This window comes from Orbicella faveolata, unplaced genomic scaffold, assembly GCF_042242905.1.
Source record: "Orbicella faveolata isolate gen_17 unplaced genomic scaffold, um_ofav_v1 contig_13, whole genome shotgun sequence".
NCBI classification, from domain to species: domain Eukaryota; kingdom Metazoa; phylum Cnidaria; class Anthozoa; order Scleractinia; family Merulinidae; genus Orbicella; species Orbicella faveolata.
Window position 1 is genome coordinate 20963566 of NW_028301540.1, and position 25237 is coordinate 20988802.

General features: G+C 39.1%; 1 protein-coding gene, 1 non-coding gene and 1 pseudogene across 2 annotated transcripts; 1 reads left to right on the plus strand and 2 right to left on the minus strand.

The window, feature by feature from the left end:
- Nucleotides 1–358: 358 nt before the first annotated feature.
- Trnaq-uug (transfer RNA glutamine (anticodon UUG)) lies at nt 359–430 on the minus strand. Its single transcript has one exon. It is a non-coding gene; the product is annotated as a tRNA-Gln (tRNA).
- Nucleotides 408–23853, plus strand: LOC110051213 (alanyl-tRNA editing protein Aarsd1-like). The gene is made up of 13 exons (XM_089285028.1): nt 408–779; nt 3046–3063; nt 4609–4750; nt 5394–5451; nt 6046–6205; nt 7354–7414; nt 7923–7978; nt 12905–13035; nt 13876–13942; nt 14070–14161; nt 21940–21994; nt 22118–22212; nt 23388–23853. Exons 1-13 carry the CDS (start codon nt 423–425, stop codon nt 23524–23526), a joined length of 1431 nt encoding a protein of 476 aa, XP_089141154.1. The 5' UTR covers nt 408–422; the 3' UTR covers nt 23527–23853.
- On the minus strand, nt 9185–11419 carry LOC149115543 (uncharacterized; annotated as a pseudogene).
- Nucleotides 23854–25237: the final 1384 nt, after the last annotated feature.

A 25237-nucleotide genomic window follows, 5' to 3' on the forward strand; every position in this document is an offset into this window, starting at 1 on the left:
GTGAAAATTGAAGACTTATCCTCCTTTTGATACTAAGCGCGCTCTCATTTGTCTACAGGTGTGTTTAGAGTATGTAAACACGGTTGTGAAGTTTAAGATTCGCGTGTATTTTTGAGAAATATTTTGTAAAAGCAATAGATTACTTTTTCCGTGTTAACATAGCCCCGTGTTCGAAAGTTGCGTCTCGGGAAATTCACTGAATATTTGTGGTCTCTCTGTATTTTAATCATTTCAACGATATGAAAAAAAAGGTTCTTTAGTCACTTTTCTAAAAAAGATAGAAAGAAAAAAAAAAAGATGGAAAGAAAGAAAAGAAGGTAATAAGGTTTCTCCAAGACTTTTATGGGGAAAAAAAATTAGGTCCCACCGAGATTTGAACTCGGATCGCTGGATTCAAAGTCCAGAGTGCTAACCATTACACCATGGGACCTGTGTTAGAGGCTGGAGATGAATTTTACTTAAAAATACCTACAGGCTTAGAATTTTATGGATACCGCTGGGAAGCTGCTGGCGCAACATGTAACACTTCTCTTCTTCTGTTTCGTATGAGTTCTGTGCCCTCCGTTCGTCTCAGCTGTTCCTTTTTTCACGTACAGTCACTAACCATTAGTTTGCTAATACGCCGACAAATAACTATGGTCTTTGCATGTCAACAAGATTCCTTCCTCAGAAAATTTAAGACAAAAGTGGTATCTTGTAAAGCCGGCAAACTCGCCGGCAAGGATGCCTACGAACTTATCCTGGAGGACACTGTGTTGTTTCCTGAAGGAGGTGGTCAGGTAGGTTAATCATTGTCTTTATAAAATGATAATGAATTAGTTAAGTTATTTGCGATCATACGGGCGCCTGCTTCGTATAACCTGGCATAGTCAATCGAACGTTCGGAAATCGAACTCAATCAAACCCAATCGACCTCAATCAGTGGAGTGAGTTCGATGGAGTTCGGCAATCGAGCTAAATCGAACACCGAACTTTGTGTGAGTTCGATTTTCGAACCAATCGAACTCAATCGAACAAATTGAACCCAACCAAACTCAATTCATTAGATTGTGTTCGGTTGGGTTCAGCAGCCAAACTCAATCCAATGGATTGAACAAAGATTAATTATGAAAGTGAAGAATGATCATCGCAGTAAATTTTCCAATTTAAGCAATTGGAAAGAAGAAGCCTGAAAAAATCAGGGCTTCAACGGGATTCGAACCTGTGACATCTGCGATACCAGTGCGATGCTCTACCAACTGGAAAATTTACTGCGATGATCATTCTTCACTTTCATCTACCACCGCAGTTCAAATATGAATTATTTCATATATACTTCACATTATTTCACTCTTCACAGGAAGATATGAACTCAATTAATTGACCCTCACTCCCAATGTGTGGCTTCATAGCTCAGTTGGTAGAGCATCGCACCGGTATCGCAGAGGTCATGGGTTCGAATCCCGTTGAAGCCCTGATTTTTTCAGGCTTCTTCTTTCCAATTGCTTAAATTGGAAAATTTACCGCGATGATCATTCTTCACTTTCATCTACCACCGCAGTTCAAATATGAATTATTTCTTATATACTTCACATAAAGATTAATTATGTTATATGGTCTTGAAAAAAACACGAAAAACACTGACGAGTTAGACTGAAGTAACTCAAGCCTTGAAAAACTTGTTATTGATTTTCAACACCAGTTTTATAAAAGATCAAGAGTTCAGAAATCAAAAGTTCATTTTAGGTCAATTACTGAACTCAATTGAAATCAATCCATGGATCGAGTGTGATTGAAATACAGTTCGATTGGGTTCGAATGACTGGGTATTAAAAACCACTGAACTGTCCAAAGTTTTGCGGTGGTCAACACATGGAAGAAGTATTTGAAGAGTTCAGTCTGAGTCAAAAGATGTAAGCTTAAAATTAAGGATGGTGCGTACTAAATGCAAAGATCTTGGATCATGTGTGCTAAAGGCATCTGTGTTCAAGTGTCTATCCATACCCTTGATCGATACCCTAGATTGCCCTCGATCGATACTCAATCAACACTCCATCGACACCTCGTTGACACTCGCTTGACACTCAATCGATATCTTGGTCAACCGTCGGTCAAGAGTGGACTAATTTGTGATCAATGCCTGTGTGTCGCTTGACACTCGTCCGAATACCAACCTACTGTTGATCAAGTTTCAATTGAGATATCAAGCGAGTGTCTTTTGCCCAAATTAGTACTGTAGATGGAGAAGAATTCAGCAAGGCCTACTGGAGTCTACAAAGGAAATTAAATCTTAGAACCTCCTTAAAGTTTTGAAAACGTAATTTAAAATCCTCCACAATTTTTTTTTAAACTTTGCAAATAGTTTTGACATCCTTATCACATGTATATAGTGAAAAACTGGGGTCACCGAGTTTAATTTGAGTTATAAATGCTTAAAGCTAAAATTGAGGTGTTTTAAAGTTTTTATTGTTGCTATGGTAACCTACTTTGTCATGAAGATAACCACAGCTTGTTCACCAATGATATAGGACGTTAGTATAACTGATGAAAGTGTAAGTTTAGACTTATTGCCTATACTTCTACTAAAACAACATAATTTCTAAAGTTCTCTACATAATAAATAACACTTGGTAACTTAAAAACTACTGTATGTATGTGTTTTAAAACAACATTTTAGCATCCCTTAAACAGCTCTCTTCTGGATTTGCAAAAATACAGTCTAAATAGCTTTACAACATAGCCAGTGCATTTGCACCATCTAGAGTGTAATCCATAACTCAAGAAACTAGGCTGTAAGCAGTCTCTTTTTTGCCCAAAAAATGCATAAGAGAAGAACACAAATTAAAAATTAAAAAGAAGCGATTGAAGGTTGAAGGTTGAACTGAGATTTAAGGTAGTAGACCCAAGTTGGATACTTGTGTCTACTTTGGCCAGGGTATAGTGACTGTTATTACTGTCAAGTTACTTGTACACAGCTTTTTAGCAAATAAAAGTAATGATTGTTTTTTTTCCTTTATAAATGGATGGTCACTTATGGTTTATATGATGCATAACCTGATGTAACAGCCTGATGATCGTGGAACGGTGAGTTTGATTTGATGGGTGGTGGGCAAATTAGTTTATTGGAAACGCATAAGACACATGAGAAAAAATTAAGTAAATTGAGTAGTGAGATAATTTCGAGTTTTTTTCTCTTACTCAAATAATTTTTATGAATTAAGTTATCTGATGATCGTGTAGCCTGTGAACGTAGACATATTTTCGGCTGTGAATGGGTTCCGCCGAAAAATAACGTCTGCAAACCCAAGCCAGAAAAGGATTTCTGTGACGTATATGAATTCTAAGCCAGTCACAGTTTGGCTCAAATAACCCCAGAACTACTGTGCGAGGTATTTGCTGCGAGGAGCACTCGAGTTTCATTCTATCATGGAATCTGATTGGCCAAGGAGAAACAAAAGTCATTACGTCACAGAAATCGTTTCCTGGCTCAGGTTCGCAGATGTTATTTTTCGGCGGAACCAAGTGATAGCCGGTAATACGTCTGCATTTGCAGGCAATGATCGTGATGAACCACAATCATTTTTTTATCCTCCCAGTTGGAGAAAGACGTCATTATCGCTCACTTTAAAAATGGTGCTTAAGAACAATCCTGTCTGTGTCAATAACATGAGAATTAATTTCAGGATACCTTTCTGATACAAGGCAAGTTTATTCAGAACCACCCCCACATTTGCATTCGTGCTCTGTTTTCTTTTGTCATTTGTTAAAGTGCCTATAAAGTAAAAAATGATTGCTGCTTATTTGAAAGGTTTTTCAAAGTAAAGAAGAATGACGTTTTCCTTTTTGGAATATCTTTTTTCGTTTTAGAGATATTTACGTTTTTGTAATGAAAGTGATGACGTCATAGGTGGTTCCACTAAAACAGCACAACACTCAATCGAGAATAACTCTAGAAATATTAAAGCGGTGTTCTTTAAACTTGGGACCAGAAATGCACATGACAAAAGAAACTTAATGACACCCATCATGCCATTGCCATGACAACAGTTATGCCACTGGTTCTGTTTTAATTAAGACTAAAATTCCCAGATTTTATCTTAAACAAGGATCATCCACTCCCACCAATCTAATGGGGAGAGTTAAGACAATATGGGAACCATGTGTGTTCCGAGCAAGACCCTCTGTCACACTTTAAAAGGTTTCAAATGGAGATATTTGGTTTTTCACAGAAAGAGACTGGAGCCAAGAGTGTTGCCATGGCAACAACATAATAGGTGTCATTATGTTTCTTTTGTGATGTACATTTCTGGTGCCAAGTTTGAAGAACACTGCTTTAATATTTCTAGAGTTATTCTCAATTGGGTGTTGTGCTGTTTTAGAGGAACCACCTATGACGTCAACACTTTCCTCATTTGCATGATATAAAGTCGTGAATATCTCTAAAACGAAAAAAGATATTCCAAAAAGGAAAATGCCATTCTTCTTTACTTTGAAAAGCCTTTGAAATAAGCAGCAATTATTTTTTACTTCACAGGCACTTTAAATGCTATCTGAGGCAAACAGTTCTTGACTTACCTCAGTGTCCTGTCTAATGATTGTATACATACGGTATGTTTTGTCCAATATTAGATAAATGGCATTGAAGTAATGAGAGTTGTAAGACAAGGAAAACATGCTGTTCATTTCATTCCTGAAGTAATCCCAGAAGCAACTGAGGTTGAACTTGTTGTCAACTGGTCAAGAAGGTTTGATCACATGCAGCAACATTCAGGTACATTTAATTTTCCACTGTCTTTCAATTGAAAATTGTTAAGATTTGCCAGTTATAGGAATCTACAGACTGTGCTGTGATTGGTTAGCAATGTAATGGTTAGTGAATTTGACTCTGGATCAAGAGCTCTGGGTTGGAACCCTGGTCAGGGTCATTGTGTTGTGTTCTTGGGCAAGAAACTTCACCCTCACCTGGGCTGTCATTAAGGACCGTAACCCATGACATGTGTTACAGCTGAGTATGCTTGATTTTCTCTTGATACCACTGGTGGAATTGCCTGTTGTTGATAGAATTCACCCAAAAGTTTGCAGTGGGTGTTGAGAACAGGGCTACTGGTGACTCACAGTGTCTTCCACCACCCAGGATTATCAGTAGATATCAGAGAATTGTGTAGGGCAATCTGACTAAACTGTTAGGGAACCTTCACTGGAGTAGCATCACATTCTTAGCACTAAATTAATGGGCTAAGAATCAATAATCTGTATGGGAACTAGAGGTAATCTCCATACCATTGATCAGCCACCAGGCTACATGTACATAGTTCAGAAAAGACTTCAATAATGCTTTACTTGTGTACTACAGGAACAAGCGTGTGCTTGGTGGTGATCTGTAACTTTTAATCATTGGTTAAATGTACTTTCAGGACAGCATCTAGTTTCTGCAATCATTGAAAACCAGTTTGGTTATGAAACTACTTCATGGTATGTATATAAGTTAGGAAAGGGTAAATTAGAATCCTATTCCCTTGTGTAATGATCAAGTTAGTACAATGCATTGATGGTAATGCAGTGAGAAGGTACTCCCTTTTTTTATAAGTCAGAATATTGTATTTCTGGCCAGAAGCTGAATATTCTAATTTTTCAGCTGATGTAAGGCTGAAATGTTCTTGTGAATATTCTTAGATTATAGCGTATGACATTGCTGTTTTCGAATGTATTTGGTGTCTAGTCTAGATGGTGTTAAAGTAATTTTGGAGCCAGTCAGCGGGCATTAAAACCTGATATCGCACAACTTCTTGCAAAAATGTTATTAGCATTAAAAATACAGCTAGTGCTGTTTTTGTTGCTTTGTGGCTAGTTTGTTGTTTAGAGAGTGGAAGAATTTTATACGGTTTAGGTAAAATTTTCAACCCACAAAATTATATTCTTTTCAAAATCTCAGCCTCAGATTTATTCTTAAAAATTGTATTCTTAAAATTTTGCAAATTCAGCCTTGATATTCTTATAAAATAAATTCTTATAAAAAAAAGTGTGTTGATTATTTTACTGTTTTCCTATAAATTAATCAATTTCTAGGGAATTGGGAAAATTACGTTCTCACATAGAACTCAACAGCAAAAAGCTCACAGCTGAAGAAATGGAATGGATAGAGACAACAGCCAATGAAATTATCAGGAACAATACGCCAGTGAATGTACATGTGTATCCAAGTGCTTCATGTCCTGAACTAGAACATGTAAGTGATGAACCATTATTAATAACACTTGATAATATTTAGTTGACATGACTAAGGAGTGGCTGGCTGTCTTCTCCTAATGTTTGGGGCACTGGACTCCAGATTGCAAGCTTCAGGTTTTAGCTTTGACACAGTCACTTTCTTGAGGAGGGAAGAATTGAGACCCACTTAATAGTATATTAGAATATATAACTCCAGCCATACCTCTCTCTTTTCCCAGGGGTATTAATGAGTACTGTCAAATTGTTGGAGCAGCCTGACAAATTGCTGCTTGGGAAAGTAAAAAGAAAAAAAACGAGAAGAACAAGCAATCTTGGCACTTACGTGTAATGTGACACTGGACACCAGATTTTAGTGCAGGGACATGGAACAGACTTGAACCTTTAACCCATTGACACCTGGAGCTTTGTGGCAAAAATGTAATTTTTGGACATTTTGGACATTTGCAGCCTGGATATGAGCCAAATTAGCTCCATTCAACTCAAAAAGGCATTTGCAACATCACAGCGCATGCCTTTCTTTCCACTAGCATGGCATTTTATGACATTTTTGCTTGGCCATGTGCAGAAATCAAAATTTTGAGATTCATAGTTTTTGGACGAGAAAGTGACCTACATCTTTAGGCTTTTCAGTTTTTTTAGTGTTTATTTTTTTGCCTTTCCTTCTTCTCCTTTTCTTATCTTTTTGCTGTAGTGGTTGACCTTCCACTGGGCTTGCTTCTTGTTCAAGAATTCCTGTGAAAACGTCATCGAGATGGGCAATTCTTGCCAAGGAGTAGCCAGTTATACTGGAGGGAAATTTTCTCTGGGTTTTTCACTCAAATTTCTCAGCATTTTTGTGCATATTTCAGGCTCAATTGACCCAATCCTTCTGATCTGGGTATCATTGGAAAGGTCTTTTCCTCCTGCAGAACTTGAGTATAAATGATACCAAATTTGGGCAAAGTTGATGATGTCAGAAGGAGAACATAGGCCAATGCTTATCAGGGCTAGTTATGGCAGGCTTAGGCTGGCTCAGATGTCAATTAACAGATTAGAGCTGATAGTGTTTTATGCTGGCTGAATGTGTCACAGTCACTAGTAAATTCTGGAATCATCTGAACCCTTTAGTCAAAACATTAATTAAGTAAACCTTCATTTATCCATCAGGCAACTACCAGAGGTCTTCCTGATGATCATGAGGGTCCAGTGAGAGTGATTGAAATACCAGGTTAGTGTTGAGGTCAGTAAAATTGTAGAAAATCAATGGCCTATAATGCATTGTTCTTTGTTGAGTCGATGTGCTGAAAACTGCAGTTGTTAGTAAGATTTGTTGCAGGGATGTGAAGGGGAGGACAAGGGACTCTGAGAGTGTGTATGGTGCACATATCTGCATGGGAAGTATGCAAGGTGGTGCAATCGATGAGGATATTTATTTGGTTCATTTCTATGTTGCAACGGGAACAGTTTGCAAGAGCAGCGCACATGATGATACATTGAAAATTGAGGTCATTTTATTCCTGCTTCAATCATGATGTATAAATTCAAACCCACTGAGGAACTGAGGAAAACTATTGGAAAAACATGTCCCCTATTGTGTAGCAACCTTTAGATTAAAGTCCCTCAATTCCATGCACCAAATGGTGCTATAGTTTGTTATTTTCAGTTATTATTGAAATTTTATGCTGTTGTGAAAAGTTGTGTAATGTTTGTCTGTTTGTTTGCTTTATAATAACCAGGCATTGACAGGAATATGTGTTGTGGAACTCATGTTAATAATCTAAGCCAAGTTCAGGTGAGCCAGTTTTCACTTTGCTTTTTAATTCTGACTGATCCTTAAGACCCCAGTTATTTTTGCTGTGCTCCTGTGTGCCAAAGGCGTGTGAGCGGAGCCCCATACCTTAGAAAATTTGGTAACCCATTGATCTTAAAATTTTTGGTTACAGCTGCACCATTACCATAGGTACAATTCTTTGATATTGGACATCCATGTTATGGTTAATTGACAGCTGTTAAAACAAGGTATCTGCTGACCAGTATCATGTGACCATATTGCAGGCTCAGGTTTAGACCTCATTGAGGTCTCATGTTTTTTGAAGTTGACCACTGTACTGGTTTTTGATCGGATCATAGGCTCAAGCCAGTTATTACTCTGGGGAAGGAGGAGGGAGTACATGCAAAGGCAAAATTTTGGTGTGAATTAACTCCTGCAGGTTGTTGACTTTTCTTCCGACATATTCACACGTTGAAAAAAAACCACCTTGTTTAAGGTGGCTGAACACAGTTTTTGATACCTGTGTTCATTCACCTTTATCTCTAAAACCCTTGATCCCTCGGTCACCAAAAATGGCAGCAAGTAAGTTAACAACACAAACTTTAGTTTTTTGATGGTTAGGCTGACGTATGTGCCGTTGCCATGGCAACATGACTAAATATAAACAGGCCTTTAAAATCGGTTTTGTTTATTTGCAGAAAATCTAGTCATTAGATTTTCTTTATAATTTGCATGCAACAATCTTGTAACGATTCTCACAAGTTAACACCATTTTGCTAATGATTTAACAGAGAGATCTTTAATTATCCCTTGTTGAAGGTTCACTGGAATATCTAGAATTTTCTTAGTTAAAGTTCAGTTACTTTCAATACTCCAGTTACTTATTTCCTTAAGTATTTTCGTGCCAAATTTCGTGAAATTCTAATGAGTGGTTTTCGAGTAATAGGCGTATTTCCGAGAGTACAATTTTCATTCAATCACAATTTTTTGACTTACTACGCATGCGCTGCATTTAACTGGGTTCTTTCGGTAACAAAGAAAAAGCTGAGAATTGCTGGGTTCTTTGCATCGTTACCTTTTCTAACATATCTTTCTAGTAAAAGACTAAAAAAAACCATCAATACAAATTATTAATGAGGTAAAAATATGTAAAAAGTATGTAAAAGAATTTACAAAGTAGTGCTTAAAACAATAAAAAACATGTAAAACTAATTAATAAAAAAAAAATTATTTAAAAACTTTCGCACGAATAGAGTCAGATTGTACATTGAGACTTGGTCTCAGTTCGTGAATAAGAAACATTTCAAAAATAAGACAGTCAAACTTGGTTGTACATTACTTTAAAATCGAAAAGTTATTGGTAAGATCTTTAGGGGCCAAAGAATGCTCCTTGCGAAAATGTTTTCCAATTGATGACGATGGGTTTTTGTGCTCATCGACGCGTTGGTGCAAGTGCCGGCGCGTAAAACCAACATAACCTGCATCGCACAGGTCACATTTAAAATGGTACACAAGGGACTGTTGGGCTCGCTCAATCTTGTGGCTGATGAAAACAGGTTGGATGGTGGTGTTTGTTTTCGTGCTAAGATCTTTCAGTTGCGTGCGAAGAAAATCAGCTCAAGCTTGGTCTTTGAATGGTAGGACAATCCGAACGGGCTCTGGACTGTTGTTGTCAGTCGGCGAAGGAACAGGTTGCTCAGAAACTTTGATGGCAATGAAGCGTATTATGGTTGAATTAATTAAGTCATCTGGGTATTCAAGACGGGAGAACAACAACTTGAGACGATCGCATTCTTCGGAGAAGTAGGTCCAGTTAGAAGAAAGTCGAAACGCACGATCCAGCATAGTTTTTAGTAGGCCGCGTTTATAACGATCGTCAACATGACTCTTGTAGTGTAACAAGAGACCAGAGTTTGTGGGCTTCACATAAACCTTTGTCTCAACGTGGTTGGATTTGTTGAGCAATTGCGTTCCAAGGAAAGGAAGCATGCGGTCATTTTCTATCTCCATTGTGAACTTAATAGAGGAGTGGCAATCGTTCAAAGTCTCCAGAAAGTTGTTGGCTGATGCTTGGTTAGGCATGATGGTCAGTGTGTCGTCGACATACCTTCTGTAGTAACTGGGCATCTTTCCCTCACGATCCAGGGTTTCCTCAATGCTACACATAAAGACATTGGCGAGCAGGGGTCCAAGCGGGGAGCCCATGGCGACACCGTCGGTCTGTTCATAAAGTTGACCGTTAAACAGGAAAAGTTGATCTTTTGTTGCCCCTTCTAGGGGATAAATAAATAAAAATAAATATAAATATACATTTATATAGCGCCATTTTCCACTAATTGTCCATGGCGCTTTACAATACTTTAAAATTAAAATCCTAATTCTTTAAAAACCTAAAATCCTAAATCCTAAAAGTTAAAATCCTAAGAATTAAATACGCTATATAATACAATTAGGCTACAAATAAAAAGTAAAAACTACAAATGGATGGATTAGGTCCTGTTTGCTGAGATTAAGGTGGTGCGTTTGATTAAACCAGTCATTAGCAAATGCTTTGTCAGCAAGGATGTGTATTGTTTCTTCAAGGGGTACATTGGTGAACAATGAGGAAACATCGTAGGAGACCAAAACGTCACCGTCTTTGAGTGTCAATGAATGGACTTCGTTCACAAATTCGAAGGTGTCGGTTATCGTGTAATGATCAATAGCAAGCGGTTTAAGCTTGTCATCTAACCATTTCGCCAGCGCATAATTGTAAGTCTGTGTAGCTGACAAGATAGGTCGCATAGCTAGCTTTTCCTTGTGTGTTTTGGGTAGACCGTAAAGGTGAGCTAACCTTGAGCCAGACGGACGGACAGAGTCTGCAATCTCAGTAGGGAGAATTCGACGAACAAGTGAATCTAAGTCCTTCTCCTTTTGTAGGAGAGGGTGATAGTGCTTGGGTGGTCTTCCTCTGCTTTTTGGTCTCATCGGGTCGACCGATCTAAATTTGGTGAGATCGTTTATGGAAGCTTCAGCTAGTAAGCGCAAGTATTCGTCCTTGTCCATAACAACAACACCAGATCCTTTGTCAGGTTTAGTTATGACAATGTCATCACGCTTCTTCAATTGATGAATAGCTTTTAAGAGAGTCTTTGGAGGTTTAGGGCCTTTACGATGAATATAATTTAACGCCAAAGAACGTAAAGTAGACGCTGTAAGGTCACGAAGATCTTCCGATAGGTTTGGCTCAAGTTTCCAATAAGCTTTCTCAAAGCTAGCTTTGACATCAATCGGGGATACACGTTTAGGAATGGCAAACTTCAAGCCACGACAAAGCACAAGCTTTTGAAAAAAGGAGAGCTTGTAAGAAGAGATGTTAGTAATGTGCTCATCGACGTCTTTCTCTTTAGATAACAAGCGCGAGATATTCCTGGTGTGGGTGTCCAAAACTTCTTGATGGTACTTCTTGCGAAGTTCTGTCATCGTCCTTAGAATAAAAACATAACGAAGGAAGCCGCAAGTTTGCTGTATCTCATCGTAGATTGAAAGTTTTTAAATAATTTTTTTTTTATTAATTAGTTTTACATGTTTTTTATTGTTTTAAGCACTACTTTGTAAATTCTTTTACATACTTTTTACATATTTTTACTTCATTAATAATTTTGACACATTCTTACCTCTTTGTAGCTATATATATCTATGCAAATTTTATTTCTTACATCTTGCTTGATAATGACCGAAGAGCGGTCGAAACGTCGCAAACTTTTACCGTTTATTTTTATTGTCAAATAGTAGAATTCTACTAGTATACTAAATGCAAATGCTGTAATCTGATTGGCTGAGCCGTTGAACACTATCATCCATTAGTGTGCAGTGGCTGGAGGTCGTCCAGGAAGTGGCGAGGTTTTTTTCGTTTTTCCAAAATTTTGAAGGAAAATTTTGATGCAAATGGATTATTAAATTCCTGAGAAGTCAAAATGACGGACATTTTCAGTTTCTTGACATTTAAAAAAGTTGAAATTACTGAAAAAACTGATGCGCGCCCGCACACAAGTTCAGTTTTAAATGACAATTCAATCCGAGCGACCTTTTCCAGGCGCAAAGTTTAGTAATACGTCAAGAAGTAATTGGAAACCGTTATTTGAAGTAAATTTTAGTAAGAATTCTACTAAAACAATTAGATTATTCGCGCTCGATTTCTATGAGGTGGTAGTTGATTCGGCCTTTGGCCTCATCAACTATCACCTCATAGAAATCTTGAGCTCATAATCTAATTACTAATTAGAAAACAGTCCTAAAAAAATACACTCGCTGATTGGTTAAAAATCGTGTTTCTGTAACTCGATAGAAACACAGAACTAGCACGAGCTGTTGACGTAATGATGGCGCGAGCAAAGAGAATTTACATTTTGGTAGTTAAAGTTAACAAGTTGTTTTCCTTTTTTGGTCGTGGTGTTTTCTAAAAGAAATAGGAAACATGTTCTCCGTGTTTCTATCGAGTTATAGAAACACTCATGAAAGTTTGGGGAACTCGGAAAAGCTGTGGAAACACTCGCCTGCGGCTCTTGTTCCCACAGCATTTCTCGTTTTCCCAAACTTCCACTCGTGTTTCTATTTAAAACTCGATAGAAACATGGTGCATGTTTTCTATTTCTTAATAAACAAGTGTCTAAGGCATGCAACTTGGTAGGGAATACAAAGAATACAAAGGATGAAAAATCTGTGAAAAAATAAATAAATGTTATCATACTTTTATTAGCTATTGTGCTGCTATTGTTAAGTACAAAATATTCTACCAAACCTCTTCCAATACTCTTGAAAAATGTCTTTTATTCCTAGAAACGTTTTGCTGGACTATGTGCAATGTACGGTGTAGATAGATGATAACAGGCAATTGATGTTGAAGAATATTTTCATGTACGTTATGTTAAGAATGCTTATTAGAAGATATTTGCATCTTCTGTTTAGGTTATCAAGCTTTTTCCTGAAACGGAATCAATGCGAGGAGGCACAAGGCTGTTCTTTCTTGCTGGTGACAGAGTTTTAAAGTACCTTGGGAAGGCTTTAGATAATGAGAGAGCATTGACAAGACTGTTAAGGTAAGAGACAATACACATGTTACTTCACATCAGCTCACAAAAAATAGAATTCAATCAATACTCCAAAGCATCCATTCCACAGTGGTAGTAGAGTCCAGGTAGGGCACTCTCTGTCACGGAATGCTACAGTTACATGTACCTGCCAAGTAGTCAGCATTAACCATACCTAAGCAGGGGTTTTATCAACATTTTCAGCAAGGGGGCAACTGATTTTCGCAGGTGAGCTAAACGTTTTGAACTGAACTTCTAAAAGTTTTCAGTAGAAACTTTCTCTGTATGGTCGAACCAGGCAGGCAAAAACATCCTTACAGCCAGTCAATTTACCCAGTGCCCAGCCCTTAATGAAACTTCTGCTTAAGTTAACAAGCATTTACAAGTAACGAATGTTCTGTGGTGTCGCTTCAAAGGATCTGCCAAATATCAAATGGCACTTATGAGAGAACATGTAAAATGTAGTCGTGAATACAGGTTCATAATGTAGTGGTATATCTTCCGCCACGTTAAGTGAAGGATTGGTTAATTGATTGACTTACTGGTTGGTATTAGAGCTATTTCACATTCTTTGACATCAAATGCTAATGCATGGTGGTTAAAGGCTAATGCAAAAGGACAATAAATCACTTTCCACCAACTTAAACCATTTTGCCAAATTTCTAAGTTGTGTTCATGTTGGTGTGTAATATCTGACTGATTGTACCCACACTGTTTCTTTGGTGCACGTCTCCTTATTGTTCTTGAGATTGACATCAAAGTTAAATGATTCTTTTTGGCATATAAGAACTAGTCATTCTATTCAATCATAAAGTCATTGCTGTCTTACTTGTTTGGTTAATTTTGTAGTGTTGGACCAGACGACCATGCAGTAGCTGTGGATCGGATACAAAATTCACTCAAGTCTGTCAATAAGGTAAGAGCCGCATGGCTTTGCGCTCATATTTAGAAAAAAATGACTGCTGCAAGGGCATCGTGTATCAGATACTTTTCTGACCAATGCTTTGGTAATAAGTGGCTTTCTTTTCTTCGTTGATATTTAGGTTACGAAGTCTCAGCTAAAAGAGATTGCACAGTTGGAAGCTTATCAGCGAAAGGCGACCAGTGAAACAAAAACATACATTTATATACACAGGTGATTAAACGGTGATACATAATATATAGTAGATCTCTGACATGGCTGGCTTCTACATTTGCCAATGAAAGGATACTTAGCTGTTGTTTCTGTTTACAAGATTGTGTTGAGATGAATTCATACTTCTGCAACAGCATTGGAAGTGGGAGAAAAGTGAAATAAAAATGTGAAGGAAGTGAAGAATGATCATCGCAGTTAATTTTCCAATTTAAGCAATTGGAAAGAAGAAGCCTGAAAAAATCAGGGCTTCAACGGGATTCGAACCCGTGACCTCCGCGATACCGGTGCGATACTCTACCAACTGAGCTATGAAGCCACACATTGGGAGCGAGGTCAATTAATTGGGTTCATATCTTCCCGTGAGGAGTGAAATGATGTGAAGTTTATATGAAATAATTCACCATATGAGGAAGTAGCAGATCCCATTAAAATAGTGCTCAATACACATATAGTGTAGAGCTGAGTATATGAGTAATAACGAAGAGGCAAGATTTGCTGTTACTCCGAGTTTCGTGCTTACGCACTCATCAGACAGTATTTAATGATAAGCATTCCTATCAACTAGATATATATACACGGTATTAAACAATAGGTTAATTGCTGGACTAGTTGCATTACAATAAGTGATAGTTATACTGGAAAACAATAGGTGTGAAGACAGAAATTACGGGGACGAGTATAAACTGCGTGGGTGCAGTACAATATAAAGAAAGAAAGTGTCAAGCGTTCTTCAAGTAGAATTTGTTCTCGTGCCGGCATTTAGAAATAAGTTCTGATCTTTTGTTTAGTAGATTGTCGTTGCTATGTTTGATAATCATTAGTTTTTCTGTGAGGCAGAGGTCGCATCGTTTGGAAATGTTGTTGTAGGGTCTTGCACGGCTAATAATTGACCATTTGATGTTGAAGTCTTGTTTTTTGTCGTGTAGTTGCCAGATGTATTTAGAAAGCTCGGTGCTGTTGATGTGTTTTCTGTGCTTAAATGTGGATTTGTGCTGCGAGAATCTCTGTTTGAATGTTCCTTCTGTCAGTCCAATGTAGTTCTTGGTTGTGTTGTTAGTTGTAACTTGTGCGTTGTAGATTACACTGGAAGTCAGGCATTTGTTGTCTAGCGGGCATTGGTCTTTTTTGCGGCAGTTGCATTGCTCTCCGGTGATTGCGTTGGCGTTGTTGTCGGCGTTTGTTATTTTCATGTTGTGTTTGTTGATTACTGTTTTCATGTTGTCCATGCAACTGTAGCTGACTTTGACGTTGTTTTTGTTGAAGAGGCTGTGGTATTTATGTTGGTTCGGAAAGTGCTTAGATATGAGCTTCAGGAATGTTCTACCGATGTTTGTCTTTACGTTTTTACTAAATGGAGGGTTGTACCATATAATGTTTCTTTGTCTGTTGCGTCGGGGGCGTGTTGGTTGATTGTCTTCGTTGTAAATTAGTGTTTCAGAGTATCCGCTGGCTTTCAAAGCAGTTTCGTAGATTGGTTTGGCCTTGTTGAATTCGTGTTCGTTGCATGAGTTGGCGGAAATACGGCGATTGATGGATGCTGGAAGTTGCTTTATTATGTTAGGTGGGTGGTTAGACTTTGTGTTGATGTACTGCGGCTCGTCGTTAGGCTTTCTGTAGGGGCAGTAGGTACCTTTTGTAAGATCGAAGGTGACGTCCAGGTAGTTAACAATTTTCATGTTAGTCTGTATGGTAATGTTAAGTCCATATGTCTTGAAGCGTCTTGTTATGTCCTTCCTTGTACGGTCTGCTTGAGGTCCGGAGATGTTTTTGAAGATGGCAAGTCCGTCGTCTCTGTAAAGCCCGATGTTGTCTATCCCGTATATGTTACACAGGTCGTCGAGAATGAATAAGCCTACGAGCTCGCATACTTCGGCTCCGTCGAAGCTGCCCATAGTAACGTCAAAAGAACTGTTGTTTTTCTTGATCCAGGCGGTGTTACTGTCAAAGAGAAGGGATTTTCTTGAATGCATAATAATATCGATGTCGCGGTCCGTAATGGAAGTGAATTGTTTGGCGAAGTTGATTGCGTCTGTAAGAAGTTTCTCAGTAATGGAAGGGTAGAAGTTCTCAATGTCAAATACGGCGAAGGTATGTTGATCTTTGTGTTGTATAGAGGAGAACCAGTTGATGACGGATGATGAGTTTTTCCATTGGTTAAGGCCAGTCTTCTGTCTCACAGTCGTGTTAATGTTCGCGAGGATTTCTTTACTGATACGTCCAATCTCACTTTTTGCAGGGTTAATGAGTCTACATGTAGGTTTGTTCTGGAAGTTGTCTTTATGGTCTTTGAGTGTTATAAAAGCCTGTCGTTCAGCCATGCGTTCCGCGCGGTCGTCAATGTTCAGATTAGTAGCAATGACTTGAGCTTCTTTGTTAATAGCAGTAATCGTATTAGAATTTGCTTTCTTGTACGTCGATGTGATATTGTCCTTGAGAAGCTTGTCGTGCGAAGCTTTGTCTACTTCGTAGTAGTTGGTTGTTTTGTCAGCAGGTATGAATGTTTTTGTGGAGTTGTTTATTTTCCTAACTCATTAACCCTGCAAAAAGTGAGATTGGACGTATCAGTAAAGAAATCCTCGCGAACATTAACACGACTGTGAGACAGAAGACTGGCCTTAACCAATGGAAAAACTCATCATCCGTCATCAACTGGTTCTCCTCTATACAACACAAAGATCAACATACCTTCGCCGTATTTGACATTGAGAACTTCTACCCTTCCATTACTGAGAAACTTCTTACAGACGCAATCAACTTCGCCAAACAATTCACTTCCATTACGGACCGCGACATCGATATTATTATGCATTCAAGAAAATCCCTTCTCTTTGACAGTAACACCGCCTGGATCAAGAAAAACAACAGTTCTTTTGACGTTACTATGGGCAGCTTCGACGGAGCCGAAGTATGCGAGCTCGTAGGCTTATTCATTCTCGACGACCTGTGTAACATATACGGGATAGACAACATCGGGCTTTACAGAGACGACGGACTTGCCATCTTCAAAAACATCTCCGGACCTCAAGCAGACCGTACAAGGAAGGACATAACAAGACGCTTCAAGACATATGGACTTAACATTACCATACAGACTAACATGAAAATTGTTAACTACCTGGACGTCACCTTCGATCTTACAAAAGGTACCTACTGCCCCTACAGAAAGCCTAACGACGAGCCGCAGTACATCAACACAAAGTCTAACCACCCACCTAACATAATAAAGCAACTTCCAGCATCCATCAATCGCCGTATTTCCGCCAACTCATGCAACGAACACGAATTCAACAAGGCCAAACCAATCTACGAAACTGCTTTGAAAGCCAGCGGATACTCTGAAACACTAATTTACAACGAAGACAATCAACCAACACGCCCCCGACGCAACAGACAAAGAAACATTATATGGTACAACCCTCCATTTAGTAAAAACGTAAAGACAAACATCGGTAGAACATTCCTGAAGCTCATATCTAAGCACTTTCCGAACCAACATAAATACCACAGCCTCTTCAACAAAAACAACGTCAAAGTCAGCTACAGTTGCATGGACAACATGAAAACAGTAATCAACAAACACAACATGAAAATAACAAACGCCGACAACAACGCCAACGCAATCACCGGAGAGCAATGCAACTGCCGCAAAAAAGACCAATGCCCGCTAGACAACAAATGCCTGACTTCCAGTGTAATCTACAACGCACAAGTTACAACTAACAACACAACCAAGAACTACATTGGACTGACAGAAGGAACATTCAAACAGAGATTCTCGCAGCACAAATCCACATTTAAGCACAGAAAACACATCAACAGCACCGAGCTTTCTAAATACATCTGGCAACTACACGACAAAAAACAAGACTTCAACATCAAATGGTCAATTATTAGCCGTGCAAGACCCTACAACAACATTTCCAAACGATGCGACCTCTGCCTCACAGAAAAACTAATGATTATCAAACATAGCAACGACAATCTACTAAACAAAAGATCAGAACTTATTTCTAAATGCCGGCACGAGAACAAATTCTACTTGAAGAACGCTTGACACTTTCTTTCTTTATATTGTACTGCACCCACGCAGTTTATACTCGTCCCCGTAATTTCTGTCTTCACACCTATTGTTTTCCAGTATAACTATCACTTATTGTAATGCAACTAGTCCAGCAATTAACCTATTGTTTAATACCGTGTATATATATCTAGTTGATAGGAATGCTTATCATTAAATACTGTCTGATGAGTGCGTAAGCACGAAACTCGGAGTAACAGCAAATCTTGCCTCTTCGTTATTACTCATATACTCAGCTCTACACTATATGTGTATTGAGCACTATTTTAATGGGATCTGCTACTTCCTCATATGGTTATATTCGCTCCTGCTTAACAACAGTAGAGCACTTTTCGCCGATCGCCGTTATCCACAAACAAGATTCAACTATTCAATGAAGAACATTCCTATTCCACCAAGAAACTCCTACCTCAAGAAACTCATCGAAAAGACCGAAAGTGTAATCAAGCGTATGCGTTGGAAAGCCTTCTTCTTCGAACAGAATAAAGATAAGAATAACACAGACCACAACAACGACGACGACAACATTGACAACAACAACTTTGGTTTTAAATCAAGAAAATGCCCTCCTCAGAACGAAGACCTAAACAACTTTGAAACTGACGTGTACGAAATGATCAAGAACATTGAATTCAGGCAAATACGAGATGACTTCCAAGACCATCTACAACAAGACATTAGGAAAATAAACAACTCCACAAAAACATTCATACCTGCTGACAAAACAACCAACTACTACGAAGTAGACAAAGCTTCGCACGACAAGCTTCTCAAGGACAATATCACATCGACGTACAAGAAAGCAAATTCTAATACGATTACTGCTATTAACAAAGAAGCTCAAGTCATTGCTACTAATCTGAACATTGACGACCGCGCGGAACGCATGGCTGAACGACAGGCTTTTATAACACTCAAAGACCATAAAGACAACTTCCAGAACAAACCTACATGTAGACTCATTAACCCTGCAAAAAGTGAGATTGGACGTATCAGTAAAGAAATCCTCGCGAACATTAACACGACTGTGAGACAGAAGACTGGCCTTAACCAATGGAAAAACTCATCATCCGTCATCAACTGGTTCTCCTCTATACAACACAAAGATCAACATACCTTCGCCGTATTTGACATTGAGAACTTCTACCCTTCCATTACTGAGAAACTTCTTACAGACGCAATCAACTTCGCCAAACAATTCACTTCCATTACGGACCGCGACATCGATATTATTATGCATTCAAGAAAATCCCTTCTCTTTGACAGTAACACCGCCTGGATCAAGAAAAACAACAGTTCTTTTGACGTTACTATGGGCAGCTTCGACGGAGCCGAAGTATGCGAGCTCGTAGGCTTATTCATTCTCGACGACCTGTGTAACATATACGGGATAGACAACATCGGGCTTTACAGAGACGACGGACTTGCCATCTTCAAAAACATCTCCGGACCTCAAGCAGACCGTACAAGGAAGGACATAACAAGACGCTTCAAGACATATGGACTTAACATTACCATACAGACTAACATGAAAATTGTTAACTACCTGGACGTCACCTTCGATCTTACAAAAGGTACCTACTGCCCCTACAGAAAGCCTAACGACGAGCCGCAGTACATCAACACAAAGTCTAACCACCCACCTAACATAATAAAGCAACTTCCAGCATCCATCAATCGCCGTATTTCCGCCAACTCATGCAACGAACACGAATTCAACAAGGCCAAACCAATCTACGAAACTGCTTTGAAAGCCAGCGGATACTCTGAAACACTAATTTACAACGAAGACAATCAACCAACACGCCCCCGACGCAACAGACAAAGAAACATTATATGGTACAACCCTCCATTTAGTAAAAACGTAAAGACAAACATCGGTAGAACATTCCTGAAGCTCATATCTAAGCACTTTCCGAACCAACATAAATACCACAGCCTCTTCAACAAAAACAACGTCAAAGTCAGCTACAGTTGCATGGACAACATGAAAACAGTAATCAACAAACACAACATGAAAATAACAAACGCCGACAACAACGCCAACGCAATCACCGGAGAGCAATGCAACTGCCGCAAAAAAGACCAATGCCCGCTAGACAACAAATGCCTGACTTCCAGTGTAATCTACAACGCACAAGTTACAACTAACAACACAACCAAGAACTACATTGGACTGACAGAAGGAACATTCAAACAGAGATTCTCGCAGCACAAATCCACATTTAAGCACAGAAAACACATCAACAGCACCGAGCTTTCTAAATACATCTGGCAACTACACGACAAAAAACAAGACTTCAACATCAAATGGTCAATTATTAGCCGTGCAAGACCCTACAACAACATTTCCAAACGATGCGACCTCTGCCTCACAGAAAAACTAATGATTATCAAACATAGCAACGACAATCTACTAAACAAAAGATCAGAACTTATTTCTAAATGCCGGCACGAGAACAAATTCTACTTGAAGAACGCTTGACACTTTCTTTCTTTATATTGTACTGCACCCACGCAGTTTATACTCGTCCCCGTAATTTCTGTCTTCACACCTATTGTTTTCCAGTATAACTATCACTTATTGTAATGCAACTAGTCCAGCAATTAACCTATTGTTTAATACCGTGTATATATATCTAGTTGATAGGAATGCTTATCATTAAATACTGTCTGATGAGTGCGTAAGCACGAAACTCGGAGTAACAGCAAATCTTGCCTCTTCGTTATTACTCATATGAAATAATTCATATATGAACTGCGGTTGTAGATGAAAGTGAAGAATGATCAGCGCAGTTAATTTTCCAATTTAAGCAATTGGAAAGAAGAAGCCTGAAAAAATCAGGGCTTCAACGGGATTCGAACCCGTGACCTCCGCGACACCGGTGCGATGCTCTACCAACTGAGCTATGAAGCCACACATTGGGAGCGAGGTCAACTAATTGAGTTCATATCTTCCCGTGAGGAGTGAAATGATGTGAAGTTTATATGAAATAATTCATATATGAACTGCGGTTGTAGATGAAAGTGAAGAATGATCATCGCAGTTAATTTTCCAATTTAAGCAATTGGAAAGAAGAAGCCTGAAAAAATCAGGGCTTCAACGGGATTAACTGCGATGATCATTCTTCACTTTCATCTACAACCGCAGTTCATATATGAATTATTTCATATAAACTTCACATCATTTCACTCCTCACGGGAAGATATGAACTCAATTAGTTGACCTCGCTCCCAATGTGTGGCTTCATAGCTCAGTTGGTAGAGCATCGCACCAGTATCGCGGAGGTCACGGGTTCGAATCCCGTTGAAGCCCTGATTTTTTCAGGCTTCTTCTATCCAATTGCTTAAATTGGAAAATTTACCACGATGATCATTCTTCACTTTCATCTACCACCGCAGTTCAAATATGAATTATTTCATATATACTTCACATAAAGATTAAATTGTTTAAATTGGAAAATTAACTGCGATGATCATTCTTCACTTTCATCTACAACCGCAGTTCATATATGAATTATTTCATATAAACCTCACATCAAAAATGTGAAGGCTTTACAAAACATAATGACCGCGTAACTTTTCCGTTTTATAAAACCTCGCTCTCGTGGATACAGATACCTTTCTTGTGCACTCAGGGAACAGTAATGACCAATTTGGTGTCACTCTGTTATTTATTGTAGTTACATTTATTTTACAGAGAAAATGGAGACATGGACTACATGAATGCACTTGTGAATCAGTTGTCGGATCAAGTTAGTGCACCTACTATTTCATCAAATCCTGTCTTTTTAGAAAGGTTTTGACGCCGTAGTATTTTTTTTTTTCGCTTATCCCATTTAGTGGTGCTTTGATCTGGCTGTATTTGTTGTTTGCAGCCTCTTCCCGTACTAGTGACAGTTGGACCTGACAAAGGGCCTGGGCAATTCCTTCTTTGTGGAGACGAAAAGCAAGTGTCTCAAATAGGACCTCAGTAAGTAGTGTAACAATATTGAAGTTTTTACGGTTCACAGTTTTCATCAGTCTCCGCTGTTACTGGAACCTGAAATGCAGCGTGGCGGTAATCCGAAAACGATATGGTCAAGCGTTACGTGTGTTTTAAAATGCTGTTAGTACTAGCACGATTAATTGTCGGCACGCTTTCCAGTTAGAAACATTTCCGGGGTTTTTGCCTGTCCACACCAAAATGATATTGCTGCATTTTCTTTTAAGTCTCGTTTTCATCTAGCTCCGTTTTCGATGATTCTGATTTCAGTGAAGTTTCGTCAGGGCCCTATCTATCAAACTATTGACGCAGAGAAAGAAACGACATTATTATAAGCGAACAATAACGTTCTTTTTAATATGGAGTCCCTCAAAAGTAAAAAAAAAAACCACGGCAGTAAACGGCAACGTAGAGTCGCTCTTTGTAGGTACATACCGTCTTTTCTTTTGTAAGAATATTATAGCGTATGACATTTCTGTTTTGGAATGTATTTGGTGTCTTGAAGTCGTTAAAGTTGTGTTTTGGAATAGGACTGCATGCATTAAAGCCTGAAATGACGTAAATAATTTCTTGCAGAAATGTTATTAGCATCGAACATACGGCTAGTGCTGTTTTTGTTGTTTTTGGCCAGTTTTTCCGTTTAGAGAAAGGAAGATTTTACACGCCGTAGTTAAAAACATATAACTGTTTTGTATTTACAAATTTTCAACACACAAAATTATATTTTTTTGAAAATCTCAGCCTCGGGTTTATTCGTAAAATATTATTAAGATTTCGCAAATTTCAGCCTCGGTATTCTTATAAATTGTATTCTTATAGAAAAGAAAGAGTGTAGTGGTCAAATGCTAGTGATATCATGCAGATAGAAATAACTGTACATGATCTGATACCTTGCTTTTGTTCCAAACTGAACCAAGACTCAAAATAAGAAGAGCCTAGAAAATAACTGCCGTATAAAATCATCTCAGCCACTGCTTGCAATTAATAACTACTTTGGACTGGCGCGAATCTTTTCAGAAAGGTTTTCCCAAATGATGAATCCCGTGTTTTAGAGAATACCAGTTTGACACCACTACGTTACTTTATTCCATTGGTGCCCTGGGAACGAGGTTGCTGTTGAGTCGACAGGCTGTACGAATAACCGGCTTTGTTGCCATTGACAGGATTGCCACTCTCCTTCAAGGCAAAGGCGGAGGAAAAAAAGGAAGATACCAAGGGAAGGCTAGCACTTTGAAAACAAGAAATGATGCTGAAGAGTTCCTAAAGGAATTCACTGCCCTGTCAATGAACGGCACTGCATGACGTTTAGTTATGTAGTAATTTGAAACTTGTGTCCTCAGGTGACACTTTCTTCAATGGTCTCAATTTAATAACCAAGAAATAGGATAACTATGGACCACAATCCAGTCTTGAATAAGCATAGTTATTAACACCCTTAAAAGGATGGAAAGAAAATAACGGAAGTTTTACTTTGTATAATCCACAGGCCCTGTATTGATAAACTTAGCAATGGGATAATCAATACTACCCTGCTTTGGGGAAAGCGACTCTCTGCAGGGTAAATAAGTTCATTTTCATGTCGTAAATGAAAGTGGTGAAAGAAAATTCTACCTTAACGTAAACTTGAAACTGGCTGTATCGCATTTACTTGCGTTGTTTAAATATGCAACCATCACTCATCCATACATCCATTTCTTATTATAATTAAATTCAGGCTTAAGTTCTCCATTAACGTTTCTAATACCATTTGAAAGGGTCTGTGCTATTGAAATATTTCACGGGAGAGAAACCCTTCTCAACCCAGGGGGGTGGGGAACTCCCATAGAAAAAGGACAGGGGTGCTCGTCGGAAATTTTCCATAAAATTCCTAAGAGGTACCAAGATCATTTTTTGTGGGCGTGGCCTTGATTTTTTTTCACCCCTAAGAGGTACCAACACATTATCTCCTGTCGTATTTTTTTTTTCGGCTCAATACCCTAAAAGATACCGCAAAAGCTCCCGCTGCGGACCTTTTGAAGGTAAACACCCTGAAAGGTACCAAGACCGCCCGGTAAACACCCTGACAGGTACCAAGACCGCCCGGTAAACACCCTAACAGGTACCAAGACCGCCCGGTAAACACCCTGACAGGTACCAAGACCGCCCGGTAAACACCCTGACAGGTACCAAGACCGCCCGGTAAACACTCTAACAGGTACCAAGACCGCCCGGTAAACACCCTGACAGGTACCAAGACCGCCCGGTAAACACCCTGACAGGTACCAAGACCGCCCGGTAAACACCCTAACAGGTACCAAGACCGCCCGGTAAACACCCTGACAGGTACCAAGACCACCCGGTAAACAAAGTTTATCTTAATCGCCCGAGAATCGCTGGTTTTCCAGCTCTTGCTTTCCATTTCTGCTCCGTCTCGATCCGTAACCGATTATCTTGGGCACAGGATTTGAATTTCTAGCTTAACAACCGTGCCATCGTGACAAAGTCGCCTCCAACCGTCGAGAGGCACGGGGAATTGGTCAGTTACTCGTTGCCACCTGTCGCTGCAGTTAACAGTGCTTTTAGGCGCTAAATTCAGCTGAACATTGTTTGCTTCTTGTATTTTGCAGTTAACAGTGCTTTTAGGCGCTAATTTCAGTTAACACTGCGGCACGGTGCAATTTGCATGATCAAAACATGCCCCGTGCCTCTCGACGGTTGGAGGCGACTTTGTCACGATGGCGCGGTCGTTAAGCTAGAAATTCAAATCCTGTGCCCAAGATAATCGGTTACGGATCGAGACGGAGCAGAAATAGAAAGCAAGAGCTGGAAAACCAGCGATTCTCGGGCGATTAAGATAAACTTTGGAACCTTGGGAGAAAGCGAATGGGACGAAGAGTTATCGACGGCTGCCATGAGGCAATTTTGACGAGATTAGACCATTTTTGTGGAATTTACGGAGCTTTGAGTGCGTGCCGTCGGGCCAGTGGGTCGCCCGCCTTTCGTTTCTCTTTAGGGGAAGCAAACCGCCAGAAAG